Consider the following 27,998-nt stretch of genomic DNA (forward strand, 5'->3'; position numbering starts at 1 on the left):
AGAGTGTTTTGCCTATGTTCTCCTCTAGGAGTTTTATAGTTTCTGGTCTTACATTTAGATCTTTAATCCATTTTGAGTTTATTTTTGTGTATGGTGTTAGAAAGTGTTCTAGTTTCATTCTTTTACAAGTGGTTGACCAGTTTTCCCAGCACCACTTGTTAAAGAGGTTGTCTTTTTTCCATTGTACATTCTTGCCTCCTTTGTCGAAGATAAGGTGTCCATAGGTTCGTGGATTTATCTCTGGGCTTTCTATTCTGTTCCATTGATCTATATTTCTGTCTTTGTGCCAGTACCATACTGTCTTGATGACTGTGGCTTTGTAGCATAGTCTGAAGTCCGGCAGGTTGATTCCTCCAGTTCCATTCTTCTTTCTCAAGATTACTTTGGCTATTCAAGGTTTTTTGTATTTACATACAAATTGTGAAAATATTTGTTCTAGTTCTGTGAAAAATACCGTTGGTAGCTTGATAGGGATTGCATTGAATCTATAGATTGCTTTGGGTAGTATAGTCATTTTGACAATATTAATTCTTCCAATCCATGAACTCAGTATATATTTCTCCATCTGTTTGTGTCCTCTTTGATTTCTTTCATCAGTGCAGAAACACAGCAATCAGAGCAGAAAAAGAAGTAGAAGGAATCCAGATAGGAAAAGAAGTGAAACTCTCGATGTTTGCAGATGACATGATCCTCTACATAGAAAACCCTAAAGACTCTACCAGAACATTACTAGAGCTAATCAATGAATATAGTAAAGTTGCAGGATATAAAATTAACACACAGAAATCCCTTGCATTCCTATACACTAACAATGAGAAAACAGAAAGAGAAATTAAGGAAACAATACCATTCACCATTGCAACAAAAAGAATAAAATACTTAGGAGTATATCTACCTAAAGAAACAAAAGACCTATACATGGCCCATTTTTTGATTGGGTCGTTTATTTTTCTGGAGTTGAGCTGCAGGAGCTGCTTGCATCTTTTTGTCGAGTCTTACCTGAGAACTCCACTGTCTCTCTTCTACACAGAGTACGTACTTGGGTGTTTATGCCGCCAGGAGAGCATGTTAAGACCATAACAAACAGCAAATAGTCAGAAAAAGAAAACAGGAGTCATGGAGTTTGCAAGAAAAGTCATGGCGTTTGGAAGAGGAGTTTAATCTTTTTTTTTTTTTTTTTACCAGCTCTGTGAATAAGTTTCATAACATCTCATTGCCTGCTTCCTCCTCTCTGAAATGATCATCTTATTTCATTCTGCTATTTTATGGATTAGGTATGTTGAAACACTTGAAAAAGTGCAAAGACCTACACACACATCAGACAATTGAGTGAACTGTGTAAGATTTTTGAAAATAATTTTTTCCTATTTTTTGTATTAAAGTAATGAATATAAAGTTAAGAAAATTTGGAAAATACACACAAGAAGGAAAAAAAATTATAATTTCTTATCTTTACTAAGTGAGAGATATGTACATTTTTAAGCAGCACTTTGGAAGTATAATTGATATAAAGTATATAGCTGTTAACATCTTTGTTTATATTCTTCCAGATTTCTTGTATGTATATGTACATATATACATTGTTTTTAGTTATAAAGAAATATGGTATAAGGAGATATTGAGATCATTGGTTTTCTGCTTCAAGACACCTTTATCTCTCAGTTTTGTCCTGCCTCACAGAGGATGTTATCTCTTGCTTATCTGGGATCATGGGCAGATGCAGAAGATGTGGAAGCCACAGGCTGTGGCTTTATATCTCTAAGACTCATCCATGCCCATCAGTCCCTCTTCTAGAGCAGGAGGCCAGTGGAGTTGCAGGCGTGGTTTGGGCCTGCACTGCCCTGGTTCCCAGCGCTCACCCCCTGGCCGTGACTCACCTTCTGGACAAGAGAGTGGGCCGCCTAGACCACACAGGTGAGCCAGAGCAGGGATTGCGGCCGGTCTGGATGACTGATGCCGGGTTTGGGACTGACTGCCCCCTGATTTGAGCACCTCCTTCATACAGGGGTCTCTCTGGCGACTCAGAAGGTAAAGAATCTGCCTGCAGTGCAGGAGACCTGGGTTCGATCGCTGGGATGGGAAGCTCCCCTGGAGAAGGGCATGGAAACCCACTCCAGTGTTCTTGCCTGGGAAATCCCATGGACGGAGGAGCCTGGTGGGTTATAGTCCATGGGGTCCCAAAGAGTGGGACACAACTGAGCGACTGAGCGGAAGCAGTTTCCTTTCACAGGCTCGTGCTCTGGGCACGTTCCATGCGCCTTGTTGGCCAAGTCCGTCTGTATGCAGTGGGCACGGTACCAAGGAACCCAGAGCAGGAAAGTTGGCAGAGAGCATCTGTCTCTATCCTGAGGCTGAATTTTTTCATTTTCTAGTGGGACTCTTGGCTGTGGGAAGTTTCATATTTTGTTTCCACAGTAAAGTACCTCTGTATAAATTATTTTTGGCAGAGTGCTTCACTTCTGAGCACACACTCATTTGTGTGGAGCTTTGACTCAAAGCACATTTCCTTTGGGGAAAGCAATGGATTTACATTGCAGCTAAAGACCTTGGTTTGCTTAGCTAGGTGTATTTCATTGATTTTAGTTCATCGTTATCAATTAATATGCATAACTGTTCTAGATGTTGTCGGTTGATAATTAACTCCTTGATGTATCTTCACTGATTGATGGGTAACCTGGGATATTTTTGTCAGTTTCAGAAGCTGACACTCATGGTTTATATTCTTAGTTTCTCAGGGGAGGTGTACAATGGTTTTTGTATGTTGTAGGGCAGTACAGAATTCAGCAGAACTACATTTCCAAACTTGCATTATACAGCTCTCTAGTCCAGCAAAGTGAAGAGCTGACTCATTTGAAAAGACCCTGATGCTGGGAAAGATTGAAAGCAGGAGGAGAAGGGGACAACAGAGGATGAGGTGGTTGTATGGCACCACTGACTCAATGGACATGAGTTTGGGTAAACTGTGAGAGTTGGTGATGGACAGAGAGGCCTGGCCTGCTGCAGTCCATGGGGTCACAAAGAGTCGGACACGACTGAGCGACTGAACTGAAGTGAACTGAGTCCAGCAAAATATCCTGCCCTGAGGTTCTGTGATCAAAATAGTTTTCAACTGCTGCACACTTTATTCCTGTCTCGGAAATTTACAGAAAAGCACATTAGCATACTAAAAATGCTGGGAAATTGAGCCAAAGAAAAAAGTCTGTTTAAATTATCTAACAACATGTATCATTTAATAGAAGCTCTGAAATGGAATCTTAAGACTAAGATTAAAAAAAAAAGACTAAGATATAGCCCTATTTTAAAAAACTGCTTTTAATCAAACTCTGTATTGGGGTGAATATATTGAGATGTATTTTTGAGTTGTACTGTTGGGTAAATGAAAATGACAGATACAGAGTGTAAGAAGTCAGAAAGAGAAAAACAGATGTCATATATTAATGCATTTATATGGAATCTAGAAAAATGGTACAGATGAACCTATTCGCAGGGCAGGAATAGAAACACAGATGTAGAGAATGGATCTGTGGACACAGAGGAGTGAGGGGGGTGGGGAGGTTGAGGGTGGGACGACTTGGGAGAGTAGCACTGGCATATATACACCAGTGACAGTGACATATACACCAGTGACATATACACCAGTGACATGTGCACCAGTGACATGTGCACCAGTGACATATACACCAGTGACATGTGCACCAGTGACATATGCACCAGTGACATGTGCACCAGTGACATATACACCAGTGACATGTGCACCAGTGACATATACACCAGTGACATGTGCACCAGTGACATGTGCACCAGTGACATGTGCACCAGTGACATATACACCAGTGACATGTGCACCAGTGACATGTGCACCAGTGACATGTGCACCAGTGACATGTGCACCAGTGACATGTGCACCAGTGACATGTGCACCAGTGACATATACACCAGTGACATGTGCACCAGTGACATGTGCACCAGTGACATGTGCACCAGTGACATATATACCAGTGACATGTGCACCAGTGACATGTGCACCAGTGACATATGCACCAGTGACATGTGCACCAGTGACATATATACCAGTGACATATACACCAGTGACATGTGCACCAGTGACATGTGCACCAGTGACATATACACCAGTGACATGTGCACCAGTGACATGTGCACCAGTGACATGTGCACCAGTGACATGTACACCAGTGACATATACACCAGTGACATATATACCAGTGACATGTGCACCAGTGACATGTGCACCAGTGACATATGCACCAGTGACATGTGCACCAGTGACATATATACCAGTGACATATACACCAGTGACATGTGCACCAGTGACATGTGCACCAGTGACATATACACCAGTGACATGTGCACCATGTGACATATACACCAGTGACATGTGCACCAGTGACATATATACCAGTGACATGTGCATCAGTGACATATACACTAGTGACAGTAACATATATACCAGTGACATGTGCACCAGTGACAGTGACATATACACCAGGGATATATACACTAGTGACAGTGACATATACACCAGTGACATATACACCAGTGACATGTGCACCAGTGACATGTACACCAGTGACATATACACCAGTGACATGTGCACCAGTGACATATACACCAGTGACATGTGCACCAGTGACATGTGCACCAATAACATATACTCCAGTGACAGTGACATATACACTGGTGATATATACAGCAGTGACATATACTAGTGACAGTGACATATACACCAGTGACATATACACCAGTGACAGTGACATATACACCAGTGACATATACACCAGTGACATGTGACATGTGCACCAGTGACATATACACCAGTGACATGTGCACCAGTGACATGTGCACCAGTAACAGTGACATATACACCAGTGACATATACACCAGTGACATGTGCACCAGTGACATACATCAGTGACATGTGCACCAGTGACATGTGCACCAATAACATATACTCCAGTGACAGTGACATATACACTGGTGATATATACAGCAGTGACATATACTAGTGACAGTGACATATACACCAGTGACATATACACCAGTGACAGTGACATATACACCAGTGACATATACACCAGTGACATGTGACATGTGCACCAGTGACATATACACCAGTGACATGTGCACCAGTGACATGTGCACCAGTGACATGTGCATCAGTGACATGTGCACCAGTGACATGTACACCAGTGACATATACACCAGTGACATATATACCAGTGACATGTGCACCAGTGACATGTGCACCAGTGACATATGCACCAGTGACATGTGCACCAGTGACATATATACCAGTGACATATACACCAGTGACATGTGCACCAGTGACATGTGCACCAGTGACATATACACCAGTGACATGTGCACCAGTGACATATACACCAGTGACATGTGCACCAGTGACATATATACCAGTGACATGTGCATCAGTGACATATACACTAGTGACAGTAACATATATACCAGTGACATGTGCACCAGTGACAGTGACATATACACCAGGGATATATACACTAGTGACAGTGACATATACACCAGTGACATATACACCAGTGACATGTGCACCAGTGACATGTACACCAGTGACATATACACCAGTGACATGTGCACCAGTGACATATACACCAGTGACATGTGCACCAGTGACATGTGCACCAATAACATATACTCCAGTGACAGTGACATATACACTGGTGATATATACAGCAGTGACATATACTAGTGACAGTGACATATACACCAGTGACATATACACCAGTGACAGTGACATATACACCAGTGACATATACACCAGTGACATGTGACATGTGCACCAGTGACATATACACCAGTGACATGTGCACCAGTGACATGTGCACCAGTAACAGTGACATATACACCAGTGACATATACACCAGTGACATGTGCACCAGTGACATACATCAGTGACATGTGCACCAGTGACATGTGCACCAGTGACAGTGACATATACACTGGTGACATATACACCAGTGACATATACTAGTGACAGTGACATATACACCAGTGACATATACATTAGTGACAGTGACATATATGCTAGTGACATATACACCAGTGACATATACACCAGTGACATATACACCGGTGACATATACCCTAGTGAAAGTGAAAGTCACCCAGTCATGTCCGACTCTTTGCAACCCCATGGACTATGCAGTCCATGGAATTTTCCAGGCCAGAATACTGGAGTGGGTCTCCATTCCCTTCTCCAGGGGATCTTCCCAGCCCAGAGATCAAACACAGGTCTTCCTCATTGCAGGCAGGTCCTTTACCAGCTGAGCCACCAGGGGAGCTATGATGTGTAAACTAAGAGCGAGTAGAGGGAGCCCAGCTGGGTGCTGTGTGACGACGGCGGGGCTGGGAGCCCAGCTGGGTGCTGTGTGACGACGGCGGGGCTGGGAGCCCAGCTGGGTGCTGTGTGACGACGGCGGGGCTGGGAGCCCAGCTGGGTGCTGTGTGACGACGGCGGGGCTGGGAGCCCAGCTGGGTGCTGTGTGACGACGGCGGGGCTGGGAGCCCAGCTGGGTGCTCTGTGACGACGGCAGGGCTGGGAGGCCCACGAGCACAGGGATGTATGTGTGTATAATGATCGTACTGTTGTACAGCAGAAGTAAACACAACATTGTAAAGCAGTTACACTCCAATTTTAAAAAAATACTTTTAATGAAAATGAGGGAATGCCATGCTCTTCCATATAATTTATTTGTGTGTATTTATTTGCTTAGTCCATTGCTTTGTTACAGAAAGTGATGAATAGATGATTTCCTATTTTTGCCATATGCATTTGTTATGAAATGAGTTCTGTGAAAAGCACTTGTGTAGCCCAGTCCTGGAGGCTTGCTCCGCTGACCTGTCGCGTCACACTGCTCCTGACTTCAGGGCAGTGTGTGTGGCTGTGCAGCCTCTGTCTATATGGGCGGCAGCACTGACCCCATGAGAGCCTGTCCTGGGAACGGAGCCAGTCACCAGGGCAGTGCCCTAGCCACTGGGTCTGGGTGGTAAAAGTTGCTCCAAACTGGCCAGACGCCTTTAGCCCCGCCGACCGGCACAAGCTGACCTAAGACAGTGCAAAATGCCCACCTTCGCCTCCCGCGTCACTTTCTCCCAGGAGACCAGGCTCGCCCCTGAGGTCAGCGCCCGAGGTCTCCTACTCTCCAGTGTAGACGGCGCTTTGCCTCTGGCCCTCTGGGACCTTCCCGTTCAGCGGAATTTTCCTACTTTTACCGTGGCTGCTTAATTTCACTCCTTTCCTTGCCAAAACAGAAACCCTGTTGTAACCAAGTTACCGTTTTTTCATTTCTCGCTTTTAGTTTGCCTTGGGGCTTGGAAACTTGTCAGCAGCGGGGCTCCTTTGTGTGAACTGGAGAGCCTGGGTGCTGTGTTCCCCTCTTGATGCTTCTTGATCTTTCTAAACCCAGAGAGGAGCTCTTTGCCTGGCTTAAAGGGAACCCTTAGTCCATGAAGGTTTCCCAGGTAGCTCGGTGGTAAAGAATCTGCCTGCAGCGCAGGAGATGTGGATTCCATCCCTGGGCCGGGAAGATTCCCTGGAGAAGGGCGTGGCAACCCCCTCCAGTGTTCTTGGAGAATCCCATGGACAGAGGAGCCTGGTGGGCTGCAGTCCATGGGGTCTCAGAGTCAAACACAACTGAGCGACTGGGCGAACACACGTGCTTAATCCATGATGAGGCGACTCCATCGTGCCTGTGTTAGGATTTCCTTCTCTGGAAGTTCTGGAGGAGCTCCAGAGCACATGCCTCCTTAGGGAGAGTGAGGAGGCTCACCCGCCTTTTCCTCTGGATGGGATTGGAGGGGTCTGTGACCTGCCCCGCGCCCAGCGCCTCCATGCTGCTGACCCTGCAGCTGGGGGCGGCTCAGGCAGCTGAGCTGCGGCGGGGGCATCGCGGGGACAAGGCCAGGGAAGCTTCCAACGTGAGTTCCGTTGGAAATGGGATCGACTCTTAGGCATTTCAGTCAAAAGCCTTTCACGGCATCTCCCGCTTTTTGGAATTTTGTTTTCGCTTGTCTGCTTTTGTTCTCTCCAGTCACCTCCTCCTCCTCCTCACGCAGCCGTAGCACATTTGTCCCAAGACGCCAGAAAGGGAACGGTGTCACCAGAGGCGCCAAATAGAGCCTTGTTTTCGGTTTTGTCTGAATCAAGACCCAGGTAACAGAGGGCAATTCATTACACCTTTTCCGGTAAAGTGTTTATACTTATTTCACACTGCTTTCCTCCCCTCTCCAGCCTAGAGAATAATGGTGATGGGATCATCGGAATGCTCACTTGATCCACCATCTTTGAATTCAAAGTTACTTTTTAAGAAAATTTTGTTTTCTGGTGGCACTGTCTTTAATATTTACTCACTCATCTTGCCGAGTCAGGCCCTAGTTGCCGCGCTTGGCCTCTGTTTGCGGCGCACAGACCTTGCTGCCCTGCAGCACGTGGCAGCGTGGTTCCCCGACCAGGGATTGAACCTACGTCCCCTGCATTGGACGGTGGATTCCTAACCACTCGAGTGAAAGTGCAGTTAGTCTCTCAGTCGTGTCTGACGCTTTGCAATCCCCTCAACTGCAGCCCGCCAGGCTCCTCTGTCCACGGGATTCTCCAGGCAAGAACACTGGAGTGGGTTGCCATTTCCTCCTCCAGGGGATCTTCCCGACTCAGGGATGGAACCCGGGTCTCCAGCAATAACCACTGGACCACCAGGGAAATCCCAGAATTGTTCTTATTTTGAAAGTTCTTTTACCTAAACAATGGAATCTGCAGACCTCTGGTGTGGAGGACCTTTGCTTGGCATGGCACTTCTGGAGCGGAGCACGAAACATGGGGACCTCAGGAGCTGAGTCACCCCGTGCAGTGCGCTTTGGTCCCCGCATCCCCCCTCGGTGGCTCCTCTCATCCTTCAGGGATGCCATTCCAGTTCGTCTGGCTCATTTCAGCTCGACGGGGAATGGAGGAAGGAGAGAAGAGCAGTGACTTCCCGAGTGTCTTCTGTGTCCCTGACCTTTGTGTGCTGAGTCCGCTTCACATCCGCAGCTAAAGAGTAAAATCCTAAAGGAAGAAACAGTCCCAGGAGGAATAATTGTATTTCTTTAGTCTCTTTTCCTCTGCGTTGAAAAGGGATAAAATTCCTTCCCCAAGATATTCTACAGGCTACAGTTTAATAATGTCACTTAAACTTGGTTTCATATCACAACCATTAATGACATCCTCTCTCTTTTTTTTTAATCACAAAAGTCTGTCAAGTCTAAAGCCAAATGTGGGTCCCATTCTCTATCATAACTTGATTTTCTTGATCCTCTAATAGCTATCTTCCATTCGAGTCAGAGAAGACTGACAAATACATCATGATTGTGCCTAGATACGTGCCTAGATTGTGCCAAGTAAATCTAATTGCATGACTTCGGCTCTTTCTTGTTTAATCACCAAGTCGTGGACCCCATGGACCGCAGTCCACCAGGCTTCTCTGTCCGTGGGATTCTCCAGGCAAGAATCCTGGAGCGGGTTGCCATTTCCTTCTCCAGGGGCTCTTCCTGACCCAGGGATCAAACCCGGGTCTCCTGCACTGCAGGCGGATTCTTTACCACTGAGCCACCTAGGGAGTTTGGCTCCCCCTTACAGTGAGAGTGAATGCCAGTCGCCTTCTGTGACCCGCACGTCCATCGCCTGGGCTGTTTGGGTCACAGCGTTGCCTCCAGCATGTTTTGCTCGCAGCTCCTTTGGCCTCGGGCTGGGTGACCGCTCCCACCGTTGTCATTCAAGTTGCAGATTCAATGTCAGTTTTTCAGAGAAGCCTTCTTTAAACAGCTTGTCTTCCTCCAGTTACTCGTAATTGTATTACCCTGTCTTCTCTTTTCAAGATATAACACTCATCGGAATCAGATAATAGTACTTAATAGTTTATCATTTGTCTCCAGTGGCTCCACAAATGGACGGACCTTGTCTGCCTTTAATATCCCAGTCCTTTCATGAGCGCTGGAAGCACACGGGCTGCCTGACCCGGCGAGTTGGTGCTTCTGGAGAAAGACTAAGGAGCTTACTCATTGAGCACCTGCGTTGTATTCCCACACCTTTCATACCCACTGTCTCTTTTATTGCTCTTACAAGTCTTGAAAGGGGGGTAGGAAATGTCCTCCCCACCTTGCACATGAGGAAACCGAGGCCCACTTAGTCCCTTTCTCAAGGTCACCAAGCTTGTGAATGCCAGAGCTAGCTTCAAATCTGGTCTCTTTGCCCCAAACTCCTAATATTTCCTTTTGTATTCAGTTCAAGATGAGTTGTTGAGGTGGTCACATGTTCACTTGCCTTTGCTTGGAGAAAATATAATAAATAATTCTTATTCTTGGCACCAGCCCCTCACCTAGGTCAGGACTAGATCTTGCGGGGTCATCCAAGTGAAAGACATAAAAAAAAAAAAAAAAAAGCATGTCTGCTAGTTTAATCAAACACTTATCTGAGCAAACCATTCAGCCTTCAGACTGTGAAGGAATTTGAGCCGTATTTACAAATAAGAAACAAAAGATATCCTTGCTCTTTTCTGGAAAGTTTTTTTCTTTTTTCCTGGTGGGAATAATTAAATCCTGTGAGAAATGGTGTTCAAGTTTTCATGCAGCCTCATGCCAGCTCTCAAAGGGATTCCAAGACTCCTGGCTTCTCCTCTTGTTTCCTGCTGTTATGAATTGATGGATGTGGATGTATGGGGCCTCTTTTCACTGTTTGTTTGTTTCTGTGTGTGTTTATATGGAGACAGAGCTATCTGAGTCACAGTAAGGAATTAGTGGTCATTGTGTTATTTTTTTCCTCCTTTCAAAAATTCCTATTTCTCATATAGAAGAAAAATGTCAAAATCCTGCTTTTTTGGTCTTTCCTCCCTGTGGCCACAAAGCTGATATGTTTCATGGAATTTTCCTCCTAACCAAGAGAGGCCAAGTTGGCCTCCCAAATTCCTAATTAATTTGCCAAGACCATTTTGGTCACTGGAATAGCAAATGGTGGGATGACAGTCAACATGTGTGAAGAAAGCTGCACACCGCGATGTTTACAAGCGGCTCCTTTCCAGTGGAGCAGGAAGGCCATTCGTGCGGATGCGCTGGGCTGTGCTCTCCTCTCGGGGACGTGTCTGTTCTCAACCGACAGGGAGCGGAAGGGCCAGTCCTTGCTCACCCGGGCGCGGTGGGCGGGGGAGTCGGTGGCTCTGGCTGTGGGGCCTGCTTCTCGGGGCTCAGCTCCGACCTCCTTTCTGCTCCCTGTCTTCCCTGCCCGCCCTGGAGAGGACAGACAGCTCGGCAGTTCTGTGTTCAGTGCGTCTTTCTTGACCACCTGCCGTCATGTCAGGCCTCCCTGGGATTTATGGTCTGGAGAGGGAGAGTCACCCCAGAGCTCCACTCTGGAGGGTAGAGTTATAAACAGGTGCGGGGGGACACAGAGGACCAGTCTCCTCTCCCCGTGGGCCCACGGGGGATGACAAGGGGCACGTCCCCAGGGGAGGATGCTTGAGCTGAGACCTAAAGGATGGGTAGAAACTGGGACTCTGTGGAGGTCCAGCGGTTAAGACCGCTTCCAGTGAAGGGGGCACAAGTTCGATCCCTGCTTGGGGAACTAAGAGCCCACACGCACTGTGGCATGACTGAAAAAACCACACACACACACACAAAGAATGGGTAGACATCAAGTAGACCTAAGTATATCTGTGCGTTGTGTGCACACACGTGTACACGTTCATGCCCATGGATGCAGTGTGTTCACATGTTCAGGTGTGTGTACAGACACACACAAGGAGAGTTTATTCCATGAAGAAGGAACTAGGGTGGAGCTGTTGCCGGGGGCAAGAACGGGGAAGGACAGCTTGGGAGTTTGCGGTGGATGTGTACACGTTGTGTACACGTGGACGACCAGCAGGACCTACTGTGCGCACAGGACCCCTGCCCGGTGTCACGTGGCAGCCGGGATTGGGGGGGAGGGGATACATGGATGTGCATGGCTGAGGCCCTGTGCCGTCCGCCTGAAACTGTGCCAACGTTGTTCATCAGCTGTACTGCAGGGGGCAGGACAGAGTGAAAGGATGGAGCACGGTTCTCGGAAGGAAAGGGTGACAGCTGAGGCTGGACTGCACTGTGAGGGGTTTGGGGAGGAAGGCTGGCAGTGAGCTAGAGCAGTGTCTCTCAGCCTGCTTTTTATTCTCTTTCTCTTAAGGAGCATTTTACAGACATTTTTCCCCTTAGTCATCTCTTTCCATAAAATGTAGATACCACAGATAACTGTAGACCTGTTTAGTCCTATCTGTATGTATGAATATGTAAGCATGTGCTTCATACGTAAGAAGAGGAAGCTTGTTTTTTACACTCCCAAGAGGTAGTTTTTCTCCCCTTTGGGAACTAGGTCACCCCCAGTGAAAATGTGTGAGTTGGAGGAGGGAAGGTTAAGAGATTTATAAAGCTGGATTTTGAATTGAGTCATAACTTTCGTGTGACAGAAGACACAGCCTTTAGTATAGGATTTGGTGAGCTGTGGAACGTGCACACCCGCGTGGCTGCCGTCCACACGGAGTGCTTCCCGCTCCGGGTTCCCGGTCAGCCCCCTCCCGCCAGAGGCAGCCACCGTTCCCACTTCTGTCTCCAGAGACTGGGGCAGGCGTTTAGAGGCGGGCAGACTCCAGGACTGCCCAGGCCTCTGCTCTGACTGGGCCCGTGTGGAGCCTCCTCAGGGTCCGTTAGCGTCGGGCAGCATCCAGGCTCCCCCGCCCAGGCCTCTGCTCTCCTGACTGGGCCCGTGTGGAGCCTCCTCAGGGTCTGTCAGAGGTGGGCACCCGCCCGATGCCTGACTGTGCCCGGCTCTGAGCGGCTCCCCAGCTCGTGGGGCGGCTCCGAGGCTATCTCCGTCTGGGGTCCTTCCCGCCTTCCCAGGGCTCCAGCCTTCTGCTCTGAGTTGCCGTTTTCCTTGTGACCCTAGAATTCTGCCGGTTCCTTCCACGCCCCCCCGTGTTTCTGCCCTGAGCTCGTCTAGAAACCCATGTGAGCACGCTAAGGCACTCAGTCGTGTCCGACTCTGGACCCTGTGGATGACAGCCGCCAGGCCCCTCCGCCCATGGGCTTCTCTGGGGAGGACGCTGCAAGGGGTCAGGGCCACTGCAGGAGGCAGGGACACCGCAGGGGGCGGGGACACCGCAGGGGGCGGGGACACTGCGGGGGTGGGGACACTGCAGGGGGAGGGCGGGGACACTGCAGGGGTGGGGACACTGCAGGGGGCGGGGACACCACAGGGGGTCGAGGACACCACAGGGGGGGCGGGGACACCACAGGGAGCGGGGATACTGCAGGGGGCAGGGACACCGCGGGGGGGGGGGGGACCGCAGGGGTGGGGACACTGCAGAGGGTGGGGACACCGCAGGGGGCGGGGACACCGCAGGGGGCGGGGACACCGCAGGGGGGGGGACACCGCAGGGGGCGGGGACACCACAGGGGGTCGAGGACACCGCAGGGGGCGGGGACACCACAGGGGGTCGAGGACACCGCAGGGGGCGGGGACACTGCAGGGGGTCAGGAACACTGCAGGGGGTCGGGGACACCTCAGGGGGTCGCCGCACCCACCCCAGGGCGTCTTCAGACCCAGGGACGGAGCCCGCATGTCCCGTCTCCGTCAGCAGGCCGCTCCTTCACCTGGGAAGCCCCCAGAAGGGCGCCCTCTGCTGCTTCCTGAGGCCACGGGGTCCTTTCTGAACCCGTATCACCTGGCGAGCCTGTCGCAGCCCTTTCAGAGACTCCCAGACGCTGACACATGTACATACTGTGTATAAATAGATGCTAAGGAGAACCTCCTTACAGCACAGGGAACTCAGTGCCCCGTGGTGACTGAAGGGAAGAAATCTAAACAGAGGGGATTCGTGCAGGCTCGGGGGAGGGGGCGTATGTCTACCTGTGGCTGATTCATGTTAATGGATGGCGGAAACCCACACAGTATTGTAATTATCCTTCAGTTAAAAGTGAATAAAATTTTTTAAAAGAGGTGATATACGTATACCTATGACTGACTCACTTTGCCGTACAGCAAGAAGCTAATATAACATCATGAGACAACTATACTCCAATAGAAATTAATTAAAAAGAGATCTCCGAGAAGATTCCCATAAGTCATTTCTGACTTCTTCCTTTCATCCGATGCATCCTGTGGCCCATCCTGTGTTCACCGAGGGCTCCAAGTTCTTGCTTGTGTCTGGCACTGGGTCATGGGAGTGCACAGCCTGGGTGTCAGATGCCAGGTGTTGACTCCCAACTTCACCGTTTCCATAGGACCCGGGATAGCGACTTAAATTCTAAGCCTGAGCACCCTTTTTTCTTTTCATTGAGGTATCATTGATGGGCAGTATTATTTAAGTTTCAGATGTACAGCATAGTGGTTAACAATCTTTAGGACTTTCCTGGGGCCTCAGTGGATAAGAATCCGCCTGCCAGTGCAGGGGACTCGGGTTCGACCCCTGCTCCGGGAAGCTTCCGCGTGCCAGAGCATGTGCTGCAACTCCTGAGGCCCATGCTTCGCCTCCACTAGGAGAGGCCCTCATCCCTCAAGGAAGAGTAGCTCCTGCTTGCTGAAACAAGAGAAAGAAATGAAGACCCAGTGCCGCTAAAAGTTAATTCACTTAAAAAACAATTGTTAAAACGTTATGCTCCCTTTATAGTTATTGCAAAATATTGGCTGTTTTCCCTGTGTAGTACTATAGGTCCTTGTAGCTTGTTTATTTTTAATCTTTATTTATTTGGCTGTACCGAGTCTTAACTGCTGCCTGCAGGATTGTCAGTCTTCATTACAGCATGCAGGGACCTGCAGGATCTTTAATTGTGGAGTTTGGACACCTAGTTGCAGCATGTGGGATCTAGTTCCCTGACCGGGGATCGAACCCAGGCCCTGGAATTGGCAGCCCAGAGTTTTAGTCACTGCACCACCGGGGAGGTCCCAGATTACTTATTCTATACATAGTAGTTTGTAACTTTTAATCTCCTACCCCTATCTTGCCCCTCCCCTGCTTAAATTCTTCACCTGCAACATGACACTTACAACAGTTGCAATTAAATGAAGTGTGACCCAGCATGGTGGCTGGCTCGCAGTGAACACTGTTTGCAGGTGTCTTTATTATATTGCTTGTTAGAATCTTTGTGTTATTCTGTGTCTTCTGGCTGACTCTTGCTTAAGTAAGTTTATATTTACAAACACAGAGCACAAAGCAACAAAACAGTAGCCAAAATAGGATATCATGGGAAACAGAATCGATGTGGTCATGCGTTTCTGCCGTATTGCAGCATGCCGTTACAATTCCGTCACTTTCTTAGAAACTCTGAATCTCTGTTCTCATCTTAAAATGGCAGTGTTGATTGCTTGATGGTGTGGCTGTGAGGATGAACAAGGAATGTGTATAAAGTGTCAAACCCCTTGCCTGTCACATGGTAGCCATTTCGTGAGCATCAGCTAACATATTTCATCATAAGATGCATAGAACGTAAGATGTGACCCAATTTCAGAGTTTATTAAACGTGCATCCAGAAATAAACAATTACGGGCATTACATCAAATTCCAGTCCCACTGATGGCTATACTTGTACCAGTGGGTTTGTTTTTGTTTCTTGTTAATTGGGTTGGGAAGATCCCCTGGAGAAGGGAATGGTAACCCACTGCAGTATTCCTGCCTGCCGAATCGCATGGACAGGAGCCTGGTGGGCCACAGTCCATGGGGTCGCAAAAGAGTTGGACACGGCTGAGCGGCTAACACACACACACAAGCCTGTTTTACGTTGAGGTGAAACTAAGCACTTTTATTCGAAACTGTGGAAAAAGGAGTCTTTTACAAACCAAAGAATGGCAAAGTTTAGAAGTATCTCAGTATAGTCCTGAGCTCTTCCCAAGTCGATCTGCTGTGGGGTCCAGTGCTGGCTTCTTCTTTATTTTGCTTTTTTATTTACTTTTGGTTGTGCTGGGTCTTCGTGGCTGTATGCCAGCTTTTTCTAGTTGCAGCGAGCGGGGTTACTCTGTGGCAGCGTGAAGCCTTCTCCTTGCCGGGTTTCTCTTGTTTGGAGAACAGGTTCAAGGTGCACGGGCTTCAGTAGCTGTGATGCTCCACGGTGTGTGGAGTCTTCCCAGACCAGGGATCAAACCCACGTCCTCTGCGTTGGCAGATGGATTATCTACCGCACCACCCGGGCAGCCCTCACACTGGCTTTCTTTGCACTCTGTCCCAGGAAACAGAAGGGCAGCTGCTGAGACATGGACAGCCTGGAACCCCTCAGTCCTTCACAGACAGATGGGAACTCGATCCTTCTGTGTGTGTGTGCTGTGCCCAGGCGCTCAGTCCTGTCCCACTCTTTGTGACCCCGTGGACCGCAGCCCGCCAGGCTCCTCTGTCCATGGGAATTCTCCAGGCAAGAATAGTGAAGTGGGTTGCCATGCCCTTCTCAGGGGATCTTCCCAACTCAGGGATCAAACCCAGATCTCCTGCACTGCAGGCGGATTCTTTACCAGCTGACCCACCAAGGAAGCCAATTTTCCTGGGTCCCAACTACATAGTGTGAGGCCAGCTCTGCAGGTCTCTTCAAAATCAGGGAACCCCAAGCCTGCCTTCAGGTGTAAAGTCAGGGACCTCCCCAGACTGACCTCTGTCTGCTAGAAATTCGAAGCTGTCCCAACCAAAACTGGACATCCTTGTACAAAGCTATACTCCTGGATTTACCCATGACCAATCCAGGTGTCATGGGAAGTAAAGATAAATATAGTAGTGTCTTTCCTGTCTCTGCAAGTGCGTGACCTACAGAAGATCCCACAGTTTAAGGTGGTATATCAGGGACAGTTAGCTTCCTTTATGAACTACGAGAAATCTTGGGAAACAAGTGGTTTAGTTAGTATTTCTTTGCCACATAAACATTGAAAGAAAGTTAGTTAAAGACTGAGATATGTCGCTGAGGTCTGTGTTTTCACTTGGATCACTTTCCATTCCCAGCCCCACCTCAGGGTCTAGGATGGCTGCTGTCACTCCAGCCATTAGGTTTACATCCCAGGTATCCACACAGTAAGAAGGGAAGCAGAGGGCACTGTCCCTCCCTTTACGACGCCCCTGAGAAGTTGCACACACTGCACCTGTCGCCGCTAGAACACAGCCACATGCGGCCGCACTTAGCTGCAAGGGCATCTGGGAAATGTGGAGTTTATTCTGGCGACTCTGATGGATTCAGGTGTGTCCTGGTCCCGAAAGAGAAGACGTATTGAAGTCCTAGCTCCCAGTACCTAAGAATGTGACTTTGGACATAGGATCTTGAAAGAGGTAATCAAGTTGAGATGAGCTCATTAGGCCTTCATCTAGTTTGACTGGCTTACTTATTCAAAGGGGCTATTTGGACATAGATCCACACAGAAGAAAGATAATGTGAAAACATGTGTGGAGAAGATGGCCACGTGGTGGTGAGGGATGTATCTACACACCGAGGATTGCCAGCAAGCATCGGATGCTGGAGGGTGCAAGGAGGCGGTCTTCTATAGAGCAGGAGAAAGGGCATGGCCCAGCAGGCACCGTGATCCCACACTCCCAGCCTCCAGAAGGACGGGTCTCCTATAGAGCAGGAGAAAGAGCATGGCCCAGCTGGCACCGTGATTCCACACTCCCAGCCTCCAGAAGGAGGGGTCTCCTATAGAGCGGGAGAAAGAGCATGGCCCAGCGGGCACCGTGATCCCACACTCCCAGCCTCCAGAAGGAGGGGTCTCCTCTAGCACCGTGATCCCACACTCCCAGCCTCCAGAAGGAGGGGTCTCCTCTAGCACCGTGATCCCACACTCCCAGCCTCCAGAAGGAGGGGTCTCCTTTAGCACCGTGACCCCACACTCCCAGCCTCCAGAGCTACGAGATGGTGAATCTGTGTGCCTAACGCACGTGATGCACTGTGGGCCCACTGGAAGCAGAACAAGCGAAGCCCCTGTCCTCATGGAGCTTCAGGTCCAGAGATGAGGCAGATGGTAATTATTCACTCAGACGTTTAATTACGAACTGTGATGTGTCTGTTTGGTAGGAATATGGTCTCAAATAAATGCTTTTGTAAGTGTGCTCGTTTCTTTGTTTTCAGAATTCCACGCTCAGGATTGCAAAGTCCTGTGCTGAGCCTGCCATTTTGCCTTTAATTTTAGAGTCTCTTGCTTCTACCCAGCAGTTTTTTCTGCCAGACAAAGCCGACTATTGTTGGTGTGACAGTTCCCGCTTGCAGGTCTCCCAGGAGAGCCTGTGGGGGGGGGGAGACGACAGGAGCCCAGTCGGGAGGACACTGGCTCGGCAGAGGGCCGGCCCCTGGGACGGGAATCGACTGAGTTGATTGAGCGCTTTGTTTTCCAGATTCCTGTCCCGCCCCAAGTCTCTTCCATCTCGGTGAACATCATGACCGTCCACCCTGCTGCTGAGACCAGAAGCCTGGAAGTCATGCTTGCCTTTTCTTTTCCCTCCCATTCCAGAAGCTTCCAAAGTGTATCTCAGATGCCTCTGTTTTTCTTTCTTTTCCCAAAGCCAAGCCACTGTCTCCTCTCACCAGGACTACTGTGGCTCTGACTGGTCTCCTTACACCTGCTCTTTTTTTCTTTACATGTAAAACTTTTTTTTTCCAAATTTTTGGCTGCTCTGGGTTGCTACACACAGACTCTCTAGCTGCGGCAAGCCGGGGCTTTTCTGTAGCCGCAGTGTGCGAGCTTTGCGTCGCAGTGGCCGCTCTGGCCTCACAGCAGGGCCCTGGGCGTGGAGCCGCGGGAGTTGTGGCCCGTGGGCTCCGTGGCTGAGGCTCATGGGACCAGGGGTCACCCCTGTGTCCCTTGCACAGGCAGCCCCCCAAGCCCTGGGCCGGCAGGGAGGCCCGCCTACACCCACTCTGCGGCCTCATTCATTCTCCGCCTGGCAGCCGGGGCAGCCAGGCTCTGCCGCTCTCCTGCTTGCCGGCCTTCGTTGGTTCCACGTTGCGATCAGGGTAAACTCTCAGAGGGTTACCTCGGCCTCCCAGGCCCAGGTGATCTGACCTCTGCTTGCCTTGCAGACCTCCTCTCCTGGCCTCCTTCCTCTTTGCTCATCTCCATCACCACGTGTTAGTTCCTCAAGCCAGTGGTTGCTCTCTCTCCGTAAAGTGAAGGTGAAAGTCGCTTAGTGTCCGACTCTTTGTGATCCCATGGACTGTCCATGGAATTCTCCAGGCCAGAACACTGGAGTGGGTAGCCTTTCCCTTCTCCAGGGGATCTTCCCAACCCAGAGATTGAACCCGGGTCTCCCGCATTGCAGGCAGATTCTTTATCAGCTGAGCCACCAGGCAAGCTTGCATTTGCTGTTTCTTCCACCTGGAATTCTCTTTTCTTGGCTCCTTGTCTTTGACACCTCACTTTTCACGCTTCCTCCTCTTTGGTTTCGCTGGGAAGCCTTTTTTTGTTTGTTTGTTTGGGATCTAGGTTCCCCAGTCAGGGGTCAGGCCTACACCCACTGCAGGGGACGTGTGGTCTCAACCACCGGGCCACCAGGAAAGTCCCAGGAAGGGAAGTTTTCGTAGCTTTTCTGCCCATGTCTCATTGGCTGAGATTGTACTGTTCGGTCACTTCAGAGGGGGCTGGGAATTGAGTGTTTCATCTTCTGCCTTGCCTAGGGCGAGAGAAAGAATGGATGGAATGAGGTGAGTTGAACCAGACCGACAGTGTGCGCCAGAGCCCTCAACGCTCTCAGAGCTGCCTGCTTATTTCCTTCACGGATACGCACGTGTTTCCCTCGATCCCTTCCAGAACACACGCTCTATGAGGGCGGGGATAATAGCTAACCCTTTTTTTTTTTTTGCTACATGCTCATTAAATGTTTGTTGAATCAAGAAATTAACTTCTGTGGGTAGAAACAGTGCAGACTCTACTTCAAGCAGCATCACCACTTTACTAGAGTAAAAAAGCTTCTTAGCACGGCAGGTAGACAGTGGAATTTCATTCTAACAACTACCACACCACATGACACTTAACAGGTGCTCACCGTTATTTTTAAAATCTCAATTAACTGATTCCATTATTCAAGTGTCAAATAAATAAATGGGAGTCAGTTCCCGAAGCTCTGTAATTATAATCTAAGACAGACAAATATAAGGTGTCCCGCAGAGCAACAGCAGCCATATCATTCATACGAAAATCACTGGCATCTGGCCTGGTGCAGAGTTGGTGCCCATGTTTGTCTTCTAAATGAATTTGAAAATGGATGTCCAGACAACGTATTAGTTATTTCAGGTAAAGAGGCAGATGGCATTGAATGTAGTTGTATAAAAATGTAGTCTTTCCGTTTAACATTTTGGGGCACCCGTCTGATCCTTTCAGTAGATATAATGGAGAACTAGTGAGAACAGTTTTAAGATCAATTAAAGCCACATTTGTTGAGTGATATCATGTGATGAGAACCGTGCTAGGTGCATTATCTCTGCTTTATCACTGTTAGCAGCAATTCTGGACAGAGGTATCCTCTCCATTTTTACAGACAGGAAAAAAAATGTGGTTCAGAGGGTTAAGATCTTTGCCTGAGGTTAAGATTTGTGTATGAATTCAGACATGCCTGGCTCTGGACCCTGTGCTTTGGAACCCTTATTGTAAGTGTGTGGAACTGATTATATCACGAGGAAAAATAAGCCCCAAATGCCCTTACTGTGTCTTAGGGATTTAGCTGATCCTGTGGACAGAGGATAATGCTGCGTTTGGGTTGGCACTCCTGTGCTTGTTGCGAAACTGTGTCCTCTAAGATCGTGACAGTGATGGACGGCATTCTTGTGAGTTAAGAAATTCAGATCAATAAAAGGCTTGACAGTAAAGGTTGAGCTTTGAAAACCAGAAAGAATGTGTCTGTGTCTCCAAGCTTTCTGGATCCCAAGGATTCGAGTTACCCAAAGCAGTTCATCTTTAAGCTGTAATCAGCCAATATAAGCTAGGCTCCCGAACGGGTATGTTCTGCTGGTTGGAAGGCTGAAAGCATGAACCTTAGTGTCCCATAATAGCAAGCGCAGATCCTGATGGTGCAATCATAGGGAGCCTCTCACAGCATGCGAACTAAGCGCTGTCAGAAGCCGTGCTCCGCCCAGCGTCTCAGCACCTGCGGCCCCCACTCTCCCTGGCACTGGTCCGCGTCCTCACCGCGGCTGCGCCCAGTCTTTAGACCTGTCTGCCTCTGCCCTGAGGATCCGTTTCCTGCTCCCTTTCAGCCCCGTGCACACACATCCTCCCCATAAACCGGAGAGCGGATATTCAGAAGGCCTCTGATTGGCAGGGACCCGCGCAGCTGTGGTCACTGCAGGCCTCTCTGGGCCAGAGTGGACCTTGCTGGTCTTTCGACATCGCTTTCAAATTAGTTTGACTTCTGGGAGGGGAAAGAAGTCGTTGACAGCATTCAATGGTCATTGGCTCTCATCCAGGGTAGATTTATAAATGTGTTGGAAGTTCACCCATATAAAAATGTCTTTTGAATTTCCAGCACCAACAGAAGTGTTATTTCCACTACCAGTAATCAGAAACTTAGAGCTGCAAAGATTCCACTGGTTCTTAACATTATGTAGGGGTCACATGCCTCTTTGAGAATGTAGTGACAGCTGTGGGCATTTTTCTAGAAGAAGAGGGGGGTGTGTGTATGAGAGAGACAGAGAGAAAGTGAGAGACAGAATTACGGATTCACACAGCTTAACTGTTTATGGATCGTCTACCTTTGGACCCCAGGATCTGAATCTCCTGGTCTAACCTCCTCATTTTACAGGTAAGGAAAGTAAAGTCCACAGAACTGAAGTGACTTATTCGGGCTTAAGGAAGATAACCAGAACTAGGATCTGAGCACTCCTGACTGTGCTATGAAATTGTGCGTGTGTGTGTGTGTGAGAGAGAGAGAGAGAGAGAGATCAGTTTTAATGCCTGGCCTGCCCTGCCCTGGGGAAACCCAGTTTGTATTATTTCCATCCCTTCTCTGCTCCACCCCTGCCATCATAGTCATTTCAGTAATTAATATGATCTGGCCTCTCTTGAGTTTATATTATGTTCAACTGTTTTTAACAGTAATAATGAAAATGCTTTGCTTTGGTTAAAGATGGGTCAAAGAATATTTTGCATTTCTCACAACTTCCTGAAACAGAGCTGAGCAAGTACTATTAACTCCATTTTACACGTTAGAAAATCAGAGACCCAGGTTAAGTTGTTCGGGGTGAAGTGCAGAGCGAATTCCCGCTCTTCTCCTGCCCTGGATTCCAGCTGGGGGCTGGAGTTCTGTCTAATCCTCTGGTTTAAAACGAGCATGAGCAGGAACATGCAGGCCCTTCAGGGAACGCCCTGACCACTGCTCCCCAGCCTTCAGCATCCCTCAGAATCACCGGGAACCCCTGACGACAATATCCAGAGGGCGGGACTGCCGGGTCTGGGGCAAGGCTGGGACATCAGCGCTTTTCAGAATCTCACAGGTGATTTCCTCGTGCAGCCGCCAAGTGAGGCGCCACCCAGACCTCTGAAAGGATGTGCTCAGCGCTGCCTCATCCTTCCATGCTTGGAAGAGGGGCTATGCTGGTTCCATGCCTCAGGTTCAGACGGAAGGCGGGGTTCCGTGGCTTCTCTCTGAAAGATCCTGCAAAGGCGTGTGGATGGTGTGTGTTCCCCACGGAGGTGTTTCCTCGCTGCGTTTCAGTTCCGAGCATGTCTGACTCATGACATCACACTTCTCACGAAGCCAGACGGCAGCCCCCGGCCCCCGACCGTGTGCCCGAGCCCCCATGATGTCTGCGTTCAGCTCGGCAGCTTTGAGTCGTTGCAGCGGGGCCTGGTGGCGTTCCGGAAGCCCGGGTCCCCGAGAGCCAGCCTCAAACACGGCTCTGCTGCACGGCCCGAGGAGGCACGGGCTTCCAGGACGGGCTTCCAGGACGGGCTTCCAGCCCCTTTGGATGACGAGGCTGCCACAGCGCTGCCAGGGCACAGCTGCGGCCCCATAGCCTGGGCAGATCCCACCGTGTCCTGTTCTCTTTTAACGGCAGAGGTTTTTTTAAAACAGAAGGAAAATGTACCGTATGCTGTCCTGAGGCAACTTTAAGGTTGGTTTAAGGAGTTTGATTTCTTATGAATTCAAATATGTTTCGGGTATTTCGGTTTAAAACATGGATTTTTCCCTGCCAAGGAGAAACTGTTTCCTTTCCCCCTCCTCCTTCCTGCTAGACCTGCAGCCACCCAGATTTGGCTACAGCTTGTGCTGAGTGGGGAAAAGCTCCCCGGGCAGGCGTTGAGATGGGGCTGTCTTGCTGGGGGGCAGGGAAGGCCAGCCATCTGCCCAGGAGGCCCCCAGAGCCCCCCGCTCTCAGACGAAAGAGAAAGCTGCCTTTGTCTGGGGCCGCGTGTGACCAGCTGCTGGACCTCGGTGGGGCCACAGTGGCCTGCATGTACCCACAGCTGGGCCGATGAGCTCGAGTTCCAGAATAATCAGGGCCAGGCACAGAGCATGTCTTTGTGGGCCCAGAGGTGGCCTGACCGCCTGCTGCCTTGAGAGGTCAGGGGGCCGGGTACCAAGTGTTCTTTGTTTGCTAAGTCGCTCAGTGGTGTCCGACTCTTTGCGACCCCATGGACGGTAACCTGCCAGGCCCCTCTGTCCATGGGATTCTCCAGCAAGAACACTGGAGTGGTTGGCTGTCCCCTCCTCCAGGGGGTCTCCCCAACCCAGGGGTCGAACCCGGTCTCCTATGTCTCCTGCATTGGCAGGTGGGCTCTTTACCACGAGCGCCACTGGGGAAGCCCCAAGGTGCCGTGGGCCACCCCTTCCGTGTCAGCTGGAATCCAGAGCTGCAGGTCTGTGTGTGGGGCCCGATGTGATGCCTCTCAGACTCTGGAAAGTCTGAGGTCACCCTCTCTCGGAGCTTCTGATCGTGTGGAGATGGGATATATACAGAGAGAGCTGGAAAAAAATATGTCTATAATTAGGTGTTCCGTTTGGGGTTTTTTGTTTGTTTGTTTATGTGTCTGCACCAGCTCTTATTTCAGCTTGCAGCATCTTCTTTGCAGACGTGGGATCTCTGGTTGTCGCATCCGAGCCCTTAGTTCCCCCACCAGGGACGGAACACAGCCCCGCCGTGGAGCATGGAGCCTTAACCTCAGGACCGTCAGGGAGGTCCCGGGCATTCCGTTCTGCTGTCCCGAGTCCACGCCCGCCCCCACTGCACCATTCACCGGCTCTGTGTCCGGACCCCCAGTGTGAGTCCTCACCCCACACACTCAGCGCTCTGGGACATGTTCCGTCTCATCCGGAGGCCAGCGTGTCTCATCCGCACAGCAGTGCCTCCGAGTCCTTGCTCACCTTTGCCGTCAACCTGCTTCTGTCAGTCCTCAGCCTCCCTTCTCAGATCTTCCAGACCTGTCTGTGTAGTCAGTTTCCATCTCTCAGATTTCCACTGCCGGAGCCGGAGCTCTGACTCTCTCACCCTCTGTCTCAAGCCTGTGCAACTGGTCCTTTTTGACGCTTCTTTTAGAGGGTCTGCTGGTGGGCGAGGGAGTCCTTGTTGGACTGGCAGTGGGAGGAGCAGGTAGATACAGGCTGGTGGTTGGGGCGCCAGGGCAAGCTGGAAGCTGCCAGCCCTTCTGTGTTCATCTCTCACCTCAAGGGCGATGGAGAACCAGCTGTGAGCCCATTAGCGTCGCTGCGTGCGTGTTAATAACTTCTTCCTACGACTCATTTCCCTCTCCCTGGGCACTCAGTGAGTCCCTCGGTTGTTTATGGTTCCCAAACCTTTATTTCTGGTTGGGTGGCTCCACCTTTCTTTACTGAAGGTTCTGGAATGGGATTACTGGGGAGGCTGGTGGAGAAACCTCTGGAGGACTATGCGGGAGCCCTGGGTTCGATCCCTGGGTGGGGAAGGTTCCCTGGAGAAGGGAGCAGCTCCCCACTCCAGCGTTCTGGCCTGGAGGACTCTGTGGACCGTACGGTCCATGGGGTTGCGGAGCTGGACACGCCGGGGCGTCCTTGCATGCTGAGCTCATGGCCAGTGGGGTTGAAGCCACTTCCTCGGCTGGGGGCAGGACCCTGGTCCCGAGTCTCACAGGGCGGGGCGGGGCAGGCCGGGCCGGGCCGCGGCCCACGGCGTCTCTGCCCCACGGCGTCTCTGCCCCACGGTGTCTCTGTCGGCCTCTGTCACCAGGGCAGCGTGAGCCACGCCGGCCTGCACACCCACTTTCCAGATGGTACGTGGACTTCTCCTGAGCCCACGCGACTCCGAGGCGGCCTTGGAGAGGGACTCTGGGAAGCGGGCTTCTCGCTTGGCTGAGTTGACACCGAGTAGCTCCATTCCCTTGCTTATATCTTTGTCCGTCCTAATAACCGGCCCTCAGAATGTTCCTGGTACAAGGAGGGGACGGGGAAGGTGGACGGATCCGTCCAGTGAAGGATAACGCGGTGCCCACACAAGGGGCAGCTCCTTCTCTGCACGCGGTCCTGGTGCAGCTGTTGCGTGTGGAACTGTGTTGCACAGTCTGGAATGAGGCTGCTTTCACCGCTGTCTCTGTGAGCAGCAACCCACTCTGTCTTGCTCCCTCTGGCTGCTTGAGGCCAGGGCCCAAAGTGGATGAAGTGTTTAAGGCAGGAGTCCTGGGTTTGGTCTTCTCTCTCCAAACTTCTAAGAGAACTGGTTCTGGCAAACCCGAGTTGTTTACACAACCTGGCTTATTTTGGCTACTTTGTGAAAGAAGCAATATGACCAGCCTGAATGTGGCCATCTGGAAAATGTTCCTGGAAGCATTGTTGAGTACCCAGATTGGAAGTCAGCTTTTCAGGGTCAGCCTATAATCACTTTCTTACATACAGGCTTAGCAAGAGGAGTTTGGTCCTGGCTGAGAAGCCAGTGAATTAGCCTTAGAAGTAAACATTCATGCAGGCTGACCGGGAGGGTAGACCGCCTAATGCAGCAGTGTCTGGTATGTCCTCTGGGCGTGGTGGGGAGGAGGAGCCGGTCTCTGTGGGGCTCAGACGTGCTACACCTAATGGGTGTCGTCTCCCGTCCTCTTCATCACACAGCCCTATGAGCTGCAGATTAGCTCTGAATTATAGCCGAGGCTGAAAGGGTGACTCAGAGCCTCTGGTTGTGCAACTGAATGGCAGAACCAAGAGCCAGGTTAGCCCCCGTCTGTCTGGCTGCAGGGCCCTGAATCCTCCATCATATCACGGTGCTCTTCGCATCGGTGGACATTGCTTTCTTTTCTGCTCTTCAGCTCGTCCACGTGGCTGACCTTGGCAAAATGTGTTCTCAGCCCTGCCAGGGCTTAGGCATTTCCCCAGGAATGGAGACACCCACACATTCTCTGCGTCTGTGTGCGAGGCTTCCGAAGTGGACGTGACCTGGAGTATAACACGCTCGGCCATGCCGCGGGAGCCGGGAGGTGGCCGGCGTTGCCGCCCCAGCCCTGCGCCACGTTGGTGTGGAGCTCTCCTGACCCTTTGGCGCAAGCCCCCGAGCTGAGACGGTCTGGGGAAGCTGGTCGGCAGCCTCTTCTCTGGCCGCTCGGATCGCCTGGTCCTCGTAACGGCCGCGGCCGCCGGTCGAGTCAGGAAGGGGCTCCAGAGCAGAAGGGTGGGTGTCGCTCCCCTCCCTGGGAGCTCAGTTTCCACTAGCCCTCTCCGAGACTGTCTCAGGGTCTGGGTCCCAGATATCCTGCCCCACAGGCGGTTGCTCCATGCTTAGTCCTGTTTATAGTCCTTTTACTTTTCCCGTCAAAACCCCACCAGCTAGACAGGGGTGTGCGCGTCTGTACAGAGCGCACATGCACGCGCGTGCACACGTGCCTTTCGTTCTCAGCCCACATCGGAGCAGAGGAGCAAGACTGCCCTCACTCAGGAGGCCCTGCCGCCCAGCGGCGAGGCCTCCCCGCTGCACTGCAGGGGTCTGAGCGCCACCTGCGGTGGGGCCTGCGAGCCCGCAGCTGTGCGGCACAGCCGAGTGAAACAGTAAAGGCAGAAGATCCTCAGGCTCGGGGGCCTGAGCTCCACCCACGGTGGGGCCTGCGAGCCCGCAGCTGTGCGGCACGGCCGAGTAAAACGGTAAAGGCAGAAGATCGGACTCACACTGACATGCTAGAAAACACCATCAGTGCACAACAGACCCCCCTTGTGATTAAAATAATCTATGAAAAACGCCTGGGGGGATGGCGGTGGGATAGAGGCTCAGGACAGAGGGGACACGTGCACACCTGTGGCTGACACATGCTGGTGGACGGCAGAGACCAGCACAGCCCTGTGAAGCAATGATCTTCCAATCAAAAACAAATAAATTTAGAAACTATATGGAAAACACATAGCATTTGTGAAAACAAAGTTGTAATGCATGTTTTTGCATTATAAAAACATGAATAACCTTATGAATAATGTTAATGTGTTCTGTATCTCATTGAATGTGGACATCTTGGGTATATTAATTTTACATTTTATAATTCAGAAAAAAATTCAGAAAACATAATTCAGTATAATTCAGAAAAAATTATAATTCAGAAAAAAAGCATAATAATTTCTGGGTGTCAAATGGGCTAACGAGAAACACTCTAAGGGTAAACCACTAATTGAGTAAGGGTTTCTTGTGGAGGAAAGAATTCGGGGTCAGTGAGGAAGCGTGACCTGGAGCCTCTTTGCTTTGGCCGTCGGCTCCTGTGGGAGTGAATGCTTGTGGTTGGAGCGTGTCTCCAGCTGGTGGAAGACCCAGTCTGCAAAGAGGGGAATTCTAGGGGGCTTCCTGCGTCCCCGGGGCGCCAGCTGTGTGTGGGCGGAGCGGGGGGCGTGATCACAGCGTATCTCCCGCCGTGTGGAGCCGCCCGGGTGTCGGGTTCCTCCAGCAGAGCAGGACGTCCAGGGGGTCCCGGGGTTATCGGCGCCCGCGTCGCTTCTCTTCGGTTCCCTGAACCTTCTTATAACGTGGGCAGAGCACCGGGCCAAAAGCGTGCAGTCTTCAGCTCACGCAGACCC

The 27,998-nt window shown here is 50.4% G+C and overlaps 1 protein-coding gene across 8 annotated transcripts in view; it reads left to right on the plus strand.

The window, feature by feature from the left end:
- Positions 1 to 27,998, plus strand: part of DEPTOR (DEP domain containing MTOR interacting protein) — a 168,667-nt gene that overhangs the window by 117,781 nt on the left and 22,888 nt on the right. The window contains exon 9 of one of the 8 annotated variants that reach the window (XM_070477477.1): positions 598 to 3,527. The exons of 5 other annotated variants lie outside the window; for them this stretch is intronic. In XM_070477477.1, the coding sequence (XP_070333578.1) occupies positions 598 to 1,080 (483 nt within the window). In that variant the 3' untranslated portion in view covers positions 1,081 to 3,527. Of the gene's footprint in view, positions 1 to 597; positions 3,531 to 18,392; positions 18,728 to 27,998 lie in introns of those variants that run through there. 2 more of the 8 variants (XM_070477479.1, XM_070477481.1) reach the window with 2 other exon arrangements.

This window comes from Odocoileus virginianus, chromosome 15, assembly GCF_023699985.2.
Source record: "Odocoileus virginianus isolate 20LAN1187 ecotype Illinois chromosome 15, Ovbor_1.2, whole genome shotgun sequence".
NCBI classification, from domain to species: domain Eukaryota; kingdom Metazoa; phylum Chordata; class Mammalia; order Artiodactyla; family Cervidae; genus Odocoileus; species Odocoileus virginianus.